Source organism: Pistacia vera, unplaced genomic scaffold (assembly GCF_008641045.1).
Source record: "Pistacia vera cultivar Batoury unplaced genomic scaffold, PisVer_v2 Contig546, whole genome shotgun sequence".
NCBI lineage: Eukaryota > Viridiplantae > Streptophyta > Magnoliopsida > Sapindales > Anacardiaceae > Pistacia > Pistacia vera.
Genome location: NW_022196386.1, coordinates 393,348 through 405,567, shown reverse-complemented (window position 1 = coordinate 405,567; position 12,220 = coordinate 393,348). Strand labels below are relative to the sequence as shown.

Below are 12,220 nucleotides of genomic sequence, written 5' to 3'. Positions count from 1 at the left end.
GTCCTGTTGCAAAAATAGTGCCCTTATCACTGATTATGGCCTTTGGTGTCCCAAACCTGACAAAAAAGTTAGTTTTAACAAAATCTGCAACAACCTTTGAAGTGTCAATTCTGGTGGCTTTCGCCTCCACCCATTTGGAACATAATCAATAGATAAAATAATATAAACATTACCAAAGGAAACAGGAAATGGACCCATAAAATCAATGCCCCAGACATAAAAAATTTCAACAATTAATATAGGAGATTGTGGCATTTGATCTCTACGAGAAATGTTTCCTATAATTTGGCAATTATTACATGACTTATAGAACATGTAGGCATCCTTGAACAATGATGGCCAATAAAACCCGCATTCCAATACCTTACGAGTTGTCCTCTGTGGTCCAAAATGTCCTCCACATGAGTAGGTATGACAGAAGGTTAAAATAGGAATAAATTCATGTTCAGGTACTCAGTTTCTTATCACTTGGTCAGCACAAAGCTTCCATAGATATGGATTGTGCCACACATAATACTTAGCATCACTCTTGATCTTGTCCTTTTGAGCTCTAGTCAAATCCTTTGGCAACACGTTAGTAACTAAAAAGTTTACAATATCTGCATACCATGGTGACGCCATTTCAATGGAAAACAATTGCTCATCTGGAAATGTTTCTCACAAAGGAAGCTCATCGTTGTCACGAACCAAACGGCTAAGGTAATCTGCTATACTATTCTCTGCTCCCTTTTTATCTTTAATCTCCAAATCAAATTCCTGGAGTAGAAGAATCCATCTAATTAGCCTTGGTTTTTCCTTATTCTTTGTGAACAAGTACCTAAGAGCTGCATGATCAGAAAAAACAACTTTAGCACCCAACAAATATGACCAAAATTTTTCTAAAGCAAAAACAACAGATAAAAGTTCTTTTTCAATCATAGGATAATTGAGTTGGGTGCCATTGAAGGTCATGGATGCATAATAAATGGCGTGACACGCTCTGCCAACTCTTTGACCCATGATAGCACCTAATGCGTAGTTGCTCACATCACACATAATTTCGAAAGGTAGCTCCCGATTAGGTGGTTGTATCACTGGTGCTGTCGTCAACAATGTTTTCAACTTGTCAAATGCCTCCTTGCACTACTCATCAAACTGAAAAAGCACATTTTTTTGTAACAATCTGCATAGGGGCAATGCGATTTTGGAGAAGTCCTTGATAAATCTCCGATAGAAACCTGCATGGCCAAGAAAAGATCGAACTTCCCGCACATTGGCGGGGTAAGGTAAAGCTGTAACCAAATCTATCTTAGACTTGTCAACCTCTATTCCCTTGGATGAAACAATATGCCCCAAAACTATACCTTGCTCTACCATAAAATGACATTTTTCCCAGTTAAGTACAAGGTTAGTTTCCATGCATCTGTCTAGAATTAGTGTAAGGTTATGCAAGCACTGATCAAATGAATCACCATAAACACTAAAATCATCCATAAAAACCTCTATAATTGACTCGACATATTCAGAAAAGATACTTACCATACATCGCTAAAATGTGGCTGAAGCATTGTAGAGACCAAATGGCATTCGGCGATAGGTGAAAGTACCAAATCGGCATGTGAATGTCGTCTTCTCTTGATCCTCCGATGCTATGAAAATTTGGTTAGACCCTGAAAATCCATCAAGAAAACAGTAATAAATATGACCAGCTAACCTCTTAAGCATTTGATCAATAAAGGGAAGTGGAAAATGATCTTTTCGAGTTGTTGAGTTCAACTTCCTGTAATCAATGCACACACGCCAGCCTGTCTGAACATGTGTAGGGACCAACTCATTGTCTTGATTTTTCACAACTGTAACACCAGATTTCTTGGGGACCACTTGCACTGGACTTACCCACTTACTTTCTAAAATCAGATAAATTACCCTAGCATCTAAAAGCTTTAGGACTTCTTTTTTCACCACATCCATCATTGGAGTATTTAATCTGTGTTGCACTTCCCGTGTCAGTTTGGTACCTTCTTCAAGCAAAATCTGATGCATGCATATGGAAGGACTAATCTCTTTAATGTCAGCTATGGTCTAGCCAATCGCTTCCTTATGCTCCTGCAACATTTGAACCAGTTTCTCTTCTTGATTGGTGTTAACTTCTTCAACACAATTATCGGCAGTGTCTCATTCTCTCCCAAGTACACATACTTCAAATGGCCCGCTAATGGCTTCAACTCCAGTGTAGGAGCCTGCAAAATAGAAGGCAATAATTTCTGGTAAGAATTAGGCAGCTTTATAAAAGAAACTCCATACCTTTCTGGAATCGGTTTTAAAGAACGTAACGCCGCCAATGTCTCCTTCAATTCTTCACTGAGCTCTATCTCTCCTTACTCCTCTGATTCCATATGTTTGGTAAGGACAACCTCTAACTCATCTGCATTATTTAGCTCAAACATCTCCTGTGCTATGGAATCAACAAAATCAATAACATTAATAGCAAAAATAGACTGAACATCAGTTGGGTATTTCATGGCATCAAAAATATTAAAACGAATTACTTCACTATCAAATTCCATTGTGAGGGTACCATCATGAACATCTATTTTTGTCCGCGCTATATTTAGGAATGGTCTTCCCAGTAAGATAGGTACAGGGTCAGGAGAAGAAGAATCATCCATATCCAGAATGTAGAAATCAGTGGGAAATACTAACTCATTGACCTGCACAAGAACATCTTCAACTACCCTTTCAGGGTATGCATTAGTGCGATTAGCCAATTGGATAATAACACTAGTATCTTTCATAGGACCTAGATTTAATGAAGCATAAATAGATCATGGCATAACATTAATCAAAGCTCCTAAATCTAACATAGCTCTCTCAATTCTGGTGTTACCTATTTTACAAGGAATTGTAAACATACCTGGATCCTTGCATTTGGGAGGAAGTTTTCTTTGGAAAACTGCTGACACATTTTCTCCCATTATTATCTTCTCATCACCGTTCAACTTCTGCTTATTGGTGCATAGCTCTTTAAGAAATTTTGCATACCTTGGCATTAGCTTAATTGCATCCAACAGAGGTATATTCACTTCTACCTTGCGAAACATCTCCAAAATTTCTTTATCCTTCTCCTCTTTCTTTGACTTCGCGAATCTTCTAGGAAAAGTTAAAGTATTAGACTAAAGTTGAATTGAAGGGTTAGGAATTACCTTTGATTCAGTTGTAGCCTCTTCTGTCTCAATTTCATCATCAATTTCTGCTTCCTTTGCTACACGTGAAATGTTCAGGTTTGGTTCTTCCATTTTCTTGCCACTTCTTAGCGTCACTACATTCACGTTTTCCTTTAGATTCACCACGGTTTGAGAAGGCAATTTCCCTCCAACTTGAGCCTCTAAACGACTTATAGCAGTTGCCATTTGACCCATCTAATTCTCTAAACTTTGAATACTAGATCTTGTATCTTGTTGAAACTGTTTGGTATTCAAAGCAAGGGACTTTACTATATCTTCCAGGGATGAGTTTGAACTTTGTGAGGCAGGTTGCTTCGGTTGAAAACCTTGTTGTTGTTGTCTATTCTGGGAGAAATTTTGTCCAGCTCCTACTTGTCTATTTCCTCCATAACTGAAATTCGGAAGATCTCTCCAACCTGGATTGTACATGTTGGAGTAAGGATCATACTACCTCGGTGGTCCAGGAAAGTTTCTCGCTGCATTAACCTGCTCAACTCCTTCCTCTTGAAGTGTTGGGCACATGTCTATTTGGTGTCCCATTGTCGAACATATCCCACAAGCTTTTGCCTGTTACGCATTCCCTACAGCCAATTGTTTAACAAGGGAAGTAAAATCAGATAGTTGTTGTTCAATGGAAGATGTACTTACATCATTCACCCTTTTGAACGGTGCATCATGTCTTGTACCAAACTGCTGGGAATTGGCAGCCATGTTTGAGATTAATTATTTGGCAGCTTCAGGAGTCTTATCCACCAACGCACCTCTACTTGCTGCATCTATCATGTTTCTTTCCATAGGCAGCAATCCTTCATAAAGATACTAGATTAACAATTGATCACTTATTTGGTGGTGAGGACAACTTGCAATAGCTTCTTCAATCGCTCCCAATATTCATACAATGTCTCTCCATTATATTGCCTTATATCACATATCTTTTTCTTGATGGTGACAGCTTTGGATGCTAGGAAATATCTTTCTAAAAAATCCTTTTCATCTCGTTCCATGTTCTGACTGTCTCGATGGTAGATAATATAGCCAATCCTTTGCATCATCCCCCAATGAAAAAGGGAAAGCTTGCAACTTAATCTGCTCCTTGGTCACTCCTGTCGGTTTCATGCTTGAACAGACTACGTGGAACTCTTTTAGATGTTTATTTGGATCTTCACCTGCACGACCACGAATGTAGGCACCAAGTGAATTAGACCAGACTTAAGTTCAAAAGCAATATCTAAAGTAGGGTACTGAATACACAAAGGTTGCTGATTAAAATCAGGGGTGGCCAACTCCTTTAATGTTCTATCAACGGCCATCTCTTCTTCTATTTCTGAATCTGGATCACTGGATGAACTATGGGATGCTGAAGAACTTGCTTAACGTGCATGTGCCTCTTTTTGCAACTTCTGTAAACTGCATTCGATTTCTGGATCAAATTCCAACTCTCCTGTAGAATTAAACAAACTAAAATTACCAAATTAAGCCTAAATAAATAAAAACTAATAAAAAAATTATAAATTTTTTTTGACAAAAACTAAAATTGGCCAAAAACACTATTAAACAGTCGAATTTGACAACGAGAGGGTGGGGGTAGACTATTTCTAGTCTTGCTCAGAATTTCGTTTTCTTTGAAACGGGTACTCATAGCACTCCTAATTCAACCAAAATTTCTCTTATGAATAGTACTACTGTTCATTTGAAATAGTACTACTGTTCACTTTTTTTTTTTCAAAAAAACAAAAACCTAAAAATCACAATTGAACAAAATGAAAAACACAACTAAACACTGATTAAATGAAATAACACAAGAACATAGAACTTTTGTGTCATTGCCATATACCAAATCACGCCATTATATAACTTCTCCTATACTCCGGAGTAATGAATCCTCTATCGATCCACCATAGTCTTGATACACTCCTCGATGTAGCCGATCACTACCATATTGATAGCCCTAAATTAGGCTAGTGTCAAACTACACCAATCGGTGCACAAGGTGTTCTGGTGATCCTAAGTCTAAGGATCACAGGCACTTTCATGTGTTAGAGGATTTATTCTATAGACACTAGGGTTACCGTCTATATGGAATCCTCTGGTGGGTCAGTCTAGTGAACTTGCTTATAACAAGCACCAATGTGTTGCACTAAGTTGTCGACAAACAACCTTGACAAGTGAGATCAGTCATTGCCTTTCGACAGGGTTGTTCAACACTATGATAGCCTTACTGTATTACTTGTATCCTTGATCAAAATAATACTGGGACTATAGACATTTCTAGAATGGCCACCATATGTGATCATAGGGTTCTCACTTTCAAGATTTGAAATACTTGAAACCCTCGTCACGGTTCTACCATACTAAAGACATATATCAACACGTTCCATTATGATTTACATGATATAGAATAAAATGTCTTTTTATTGATTCATGAACATTATTATAAAGAATCAGATCTACAATATTTGATTGGCTCTAGGGTAGCTACTCAACCAATTTTCTCCTAAGTGTCTCTTCTAAAGATGTGATATTTCATTGGTTCACTGTGTGCACCTTTCTCTGTAATGTTACCATATGTGTGATTTTATTTTTAAATGTCTGTTGTGCACACATTTTATTTTGATGTGACCGCCTTGTGTTCAATAAAAAATTTCTGTGTTTTCTAGAGCTTCATATTTTTCTCTTTTTAAGTCGCCTCCTTTTTCATTTGTGTGATCAAACCTAAGTCTGCATTTTTCAAAGTATTTTCTCTTTCAAAATTCTCTGCAAATCTGATCCTTTTGTTTGATTTGATTGAGCATCAACAAGTGTTCGTTGACAACACTGGGAAGGCTATTGAATCAAAGAAAAGAATGAGACCAGGGTAGTCCTTTCAAGCCCAAGAATGTGCGCACTCTTCTACATCAAGTGAATGCACCCCTTTCGCTTCAGAATTAGTGTCTAACTCACAAAACTCAAGATCCACACCATCTGCTGATCAACCTCTCATCAAGAAATTGAAGCACACCAAAGGTTCATCAGGAAAATCCAAAGGGAAGAAGAAGAAATAGGCTGATATCGCCAAAGGAAAAAGGAAGGTGAAAGCTCCAACTCAATTTGAGGTTCTTGGTAAGTGTCAAATCTTTTACTCTCCTTTTCTTGAGTCTAGGTTTAAATATATTGTTGTTTTTAAACCTATTGTGTGTGAGTCTCATGTAGAACTCTCTGAGTTCCTTGAAATTTCCAAAACTATGGCTGAAAGAAAATGGACATAGTCAGTTGTTAAACCAGTTTCATTATGTCAGGGGTTTGTGCAAGAGTTCTATGCACATTTTGGGAGAGGCTTGGACCAAGTGTTTTTCTACAAGACTCAAGTTTGGCTGAGGGGTATTTGGATGGAGTTTACCCCTAATGTCATTAGGACAATTTTGAAACTCCCTATGGTAAAGAGTGAGGACAATCTGTCTGTCCCTAAAGAGAAGCATAAATTCATGGCTAATGATCTTAGTGGTGGTGGTGTGACTGAATGGCCTGACAGTGGTTTCCTCCCTGTTAATGTGCACACTCCCCATTTCAAAGCTCTTTTCAAAATTTCTATCTCTACACATAATTCTTCAATTAGGCTTGATAAAGTCAAACACCTATATGGAACTGTGCAAGAAAAGTCAATCGACCTTGCCTCTATTACGTACAAGTCCATCAAACTGCTATTGAGTCAGAAGGAAAATCCTTTGTTTTACCTTTCCGTTCTTTGATCTCAAGGTTAATTGAATTTTATGGGGCTCTAAAATAGTCCAATGATCATTTCCTTAAGGTGAGAACCATATCCACCAAGACTCAAGTTTTTTATTTCTTCTTTTGTACCTGTTGTGGTTGTTCCATTATCCTCTCAAGCAACTGTCACAAAATCTAGTTCTTGGTAGTCCAAGATTTATGAATTGTTGCAGGATCTTGAAAGTGGATGTGTATCACACCACCTTACTTGCTAGTGTTGATTCCTTCGAAGCTGCACTAAAGGAAACTAGGGTTAAGTTTCTAGGCAAAGGTCTTTCGATTGGCTCCAAAGATGTTCCTAATGCCTCTGTTCCTGTTGAAAATGTTTTTGTTCAGTCTGAACCTTAGACTGATTTGAATGCCAATCCAACAGCTACCAATGTTGCTTTTGAAAATATTGATCCTGCATTAATGAAGAAGATGCTATGGCTGAACCTAATGTTGGAGTTGCTACAGATGCAAGTGCAAAAAGGACTGACACTTCCTTTATTGATCCAAAAATTGATCCTCCAAACCATGAAAAAGAATCTGTAGAAGTGGTTCCTTCAACTAAGATTTAGACTGAAGAAGATGCTCCCATAATGGACACCTCTATTCCTGTTGTCACTATTGCTCCTCTTATGTCCACCTTTGCAGTTGATTCTCCTAGAGCTCTTACCATTGTCAAAAATCATGGAAAATCTATTGCAAAGAAGCTCCTCACCAAAAGATCTACTAGGTGCATAGATTGATCACTTTTGATCAAAGAAGGGGAGTGTTGTTATGTTTAGCTCCTGCTGCTTCTTTCCTAAAGAAGGTCGGATTTTTTTTTTTTTTTTGCATTGTGATCATAGTTGCTTCTATGTGATCATGCTTCAAGATTTTTTAGTTGTTATTTATTTTCCTTGCAGAACTTTATCTTATAGAACTTTTATTGATGTTTTGAACTATTGAACTTTTTGTTGTTTGGTTGGTTGTGTCTTTGTGCAAAATATTCCTGCTTTTCGCTTTATTGCTAATTTTTCCTATGTTGAGTCTTGTGTTGTGCATATTGTTTTCTTGTTTGACATGTTGTTGAATCTGCCTCATGTAGAAAACTCATGGTTTTGTTTTAGGTGGAGTTGTTGTGTTTATACTTGTCTTTTTGATCTTATCTCTTTGTGTAAGATAGGTTCTTATTTGTCTAAAACTTTGTGCATTAATTATAAGTGACAAAGGGGGAGATTGTAAGTGTTTTGTCATCTTATGATCCTGTTTGTGTCTTGCACAATCTCTAGGTTTATCTAACAGTGCAGCCACTCTTTGTAAATGTGATGACCTTCATCAGCGTAGGCACTTCAGAGTCTGTATAGTCACAATGCATCTGGCAAATATTTTTCTCTCATATGTGCAACACGTATTAGAGTAGGTGCCCTAGAGCCAATCAATTATTGTAGAATTGACTCTTGGTAACAATGTTTACTTATCAAAAAAATGCATATTCTTCTATATCATGTAAATCATAATTGTGTGTATTGATAAATATCCTTAGGATGGTGGAATCTTGACGAAGGTGTCAAGATTTCAAATCTTGATAGTGAGAACCCTATGATCATATGTGATGGCCATTCTAGAAATGTTTGTAGCTCTAGTATTATTCTGACTAAGGACACAGATAATACGATAAAACTATCATAGCATTGAACGACCTTGTCGAAAGACAGTGGCTGCTCTCACTGGTCAAGATTATCTACCGACAACCTAGGGCAATGCTTGAGTGCTTGCTGTAGGCAAGTTCACTGGACAGACCCACCAAAGGATTCCATATGGATGTTAACCCTAGTGTCTATGGAATAAATCCTCTAATGAATTGTGGTGCCTGTGATCCTTAGACTTGAGATCATTGGAACGCCTTGTGCACCAATTGGTGTAGTTTGACACTACCGTAACGTAGTTATATTCAAAGCTATCAATACAGTAGTGATTGGCTGTATCGAGGAGTGTATCAAGACTATGGTAGAACAACAGAGGATTCACCACTCTAGGGTGTGCGAGAAGTTTTCTTATTGTGCAATTCAATAAATGGCAATGACCCTAAATCTATGGTCGTAGTGGGATTGAGTTGTTGCTCAATCCAATTTATTTATCCAGCCATTGGTCTAATAGCTGAATACAAAGATATCGAGAGTAACTGAAGTTGACACTATTTCTTTATCTCAGCCTTGATGAGATAACGTATGATGAAAGAATTTGATTGCATAGTAACCAGATCATTGATAGGTAGCTATTTCATTGAATTTGAATCTATTAGGTGGCCATGATGCCTTGCTAGGGGCTAATCTTGGTCCATGTGTAGTGAGACAATTAATTGGTGTTAATCGCGATACTAGTCACTATCGATATGATAAGGAGCATACGGGTCACGCACTTAGAAGATAATTTAAGAATTAGTTTGTGAAAGGGGTATTTTTGTTTTTTAATACATAAGAGTATTTTAGTAATCTCACAGTGCAATTAAATTTGCTGAGGTTTTTTGCTGTATTTAATTTTAATATTAAAATTAAAATTAGTGAGATTATACTTAAATATATGTACGCATATATTTAAATAGATTATTTTTATTAATTAAATGTTATTTTATATATATATATATATATATTAATTGATTGTAATTATAATAATAATTAATTAAAATTTAAAATACCAATTAAAGGGCGTTTGGTTGCAAGGGTAGATTAGGCTTGGAGCTCATGGCTATTCCTTATTGGAATAGGGTTTTAATTGTTGCACAATATAAGTGCAACTTAAATTAAAACATATTATCTATTTTTCAATTAGAAAAATTACAGCCACCCTTTTACTCTCTCTCTCTCACATTTTCACATAGCGTGAATCAAAGAATTTTATTCTTTGATTCCACTTTATTCTTGAAACCTTTTATTTGTTCTAGCAAAACAATAGTTAGTTCTGCAGATTATCTTCTTGTGAATCACCGTTCGTGTGTCGGTAGCGAAGTAAAATTAGAGATACTTGAAGGTGCCTCCAAACGTGTGTAAGACTTCTAATCCTTGAATGAATTAATTTTATTTTGTACAGAATTTTTGTTTTTAACATGTAAGCTATATAATCGATACTCGGATCTTGACATAAAGAGAAATTGATTTATTCTTTAATTTTTGTTGTTCCGCTACATTGGGTACATCGATTCCTAACAAAAGCACCCATTTTGTTTTGGGAAAAATATATTCCTTGATGATATTTGATTGTGGTACATTTCCACCTGCCCTCAGCTTATTCATTGTGTAAGAAAAGTTGTTTTCGTTTTTTGTGTGGTCCCAAAGGATTTTTTTTTCGTAAAAAGCAAAACAAAAAAGTTAAACTTTAACTTTTTTCCCCTAAACCTTGATGCCTTGAACTCTATATATTCATACTTTTCTGGAGTCTTCTTCAAGAAATCTGAATACCTCTGTTTCTTCTCTGAAAATACTCTGACGTTTTCGTTTTTGTTAAAGTTTCTTATTATGTTTTGGTAGGCTTGAAATTACCTTCGATTCTTGTACTTGTGTGATGACCTTGGAACTTGATTCCATGTTGATGAGTGCTTGTGTGTAAGCTGCTGTCCTAAAGAATGATCTTCATTGTTGCAACTTGAGAGGAGATCAATTTCAACATGGTGATGTTGTGCTCGTTAACTTTGCTGTGATGACTTGAACTTCAACCAAAGAGTTTAGAGTTGTCATATAGAAAACAAGAGTGTTTTGCAGCTATGTTTATCTTGCTTTGTATTTAGACTCATAAGTGTTTCATAGTGAATTTGCTTCTTTTGGACTTGATCCCATGGATGCAAGCATGTTGCCGAACTATGTAAAAATGAGTGTGTTCTTTACTTGCTTTGATGTATGTTTTCTTTATGTCTCTCACAACTCATTTGCACTTAAATGAGCAAGCAACTCATTCCACATAAGTTTTAATCACTTTGTAAGCTCCTTAAAACTTTCAAGATTATTAGTTTTCAGTTAAGATAACTATTTAAATTTGATTAAAAGTACTCACTTACAGTGACTGATATCTCATTTTTCAATTGCATTGGCTGAAAAAATAGGTAACAACGACAATAAATTTGGTCAACAACAAACGAGTCACAAACATTGTTTAAACTTAACGATATATGAATCAGAAGAAGTGTTCACATGCCCTAACAACTTGGCTACCATTTGTTTAATTTTTACTCAATTTTAGCTTAGGCATGATGAAATGCTAAACAATTAACGACGCATATACAAATCTTATATACAAACTATCCCTTGCAACTGATCTTTAATGCCAAACAATTAATGACACATAAAAATTTTATATACAAATTTCACATTCTTTATTTGCTACAAATTCAAATAATTTATAGCTAATACACACATATTAGCTATATATTTAAACTAATAGCTCAAATAAAATTTTTATAGCTAGATACCTTAATTAGCTACAAATTTCAATATTTTATAACTAATACATAAATAATAGCTATATAGTTGAACTCGTAGCTAATAATGATACTATAATATTGTGACTACCATGAAAATAAAATTTGTAAGCTAGATACCTTAATTAGCTACAAATTTCAATATTTTATAACTAATGCACAAATAATAGCTATATAGTAAAACTCATAGCTAATAATGATATTATAATATTTGTACTACTATGAAAATAAAATTTGTATAACTAGATTCCTTATTAGCTATAAATTTCAATATTTTATAGCTAATGCACAAATAATAGTTATATAGTTAAACTCGTAGCTAATAATAATACTATATGCCATATAAGTAAAATGTTTATGGCTAAATATATTAATTAGCTACAATGTTTACCATAGTTAATACATTATAGATAAATGATTAGCTATTGTCATGATTTTAATAAATTAAAGTAAGAGATGAATATTAGCTTAGAGAGAGAAAATCTTATCATTAAAATTATTTCAATTAGTTATAAATATTAACTTTTGTAGTTGTAAATATGTATTTGCTATAGTTTTCTTTTTTTTAGCTAATTTTTGTACTTATATGTGTATAATGTTGTAGTGCAATAATCTCAATAAAATTAAAGAGACATATACAAATTTTATATACAAACTATTCCCTGCAACTGATTTTGATTTGACAACCTTGCCTATATGATATATCATCCACTTTAATTTATTAATTAATTTATCTCTAGATTAAAGTCATTTAATCACGATTTCGTGAACAAAATAAGTGGTAATTTGGTGGGATTTTATTGGTTCTAGAGGTAATAAATCTCGTAGTTTTATTTTT

At 35.2% G+C, this 12,220-nt stretch overlaps 1 protein-coding gene across 1 annotated transcript; it reads right to left on the bottom strand.

The window, feature by feature from the left end:
* Positions 1-2,054: 2,054 nt before the first annotated feature.
* Positions 2,055-3,398, bottom strand: LOC116107705. Its single transcript, XM_031393995.1, has 4 exons — positions 3,183-3,398; positions 2,894-3,116; positions 2,394-2,779; positions 2,055-2,219 (listed from the first exon to the last, which is right to left on the bottom strand). The coding sequence occupies exons 1-4, from the start codon at positions 3,396-3,398 to the stop codon at positions 2,055-2,057; spliced, it is 990 nt and encodes a 329-aa protein (XP_031249855.1).
* Positions 3,399-12,220: the final 8,822 nt, after the last annotated feature.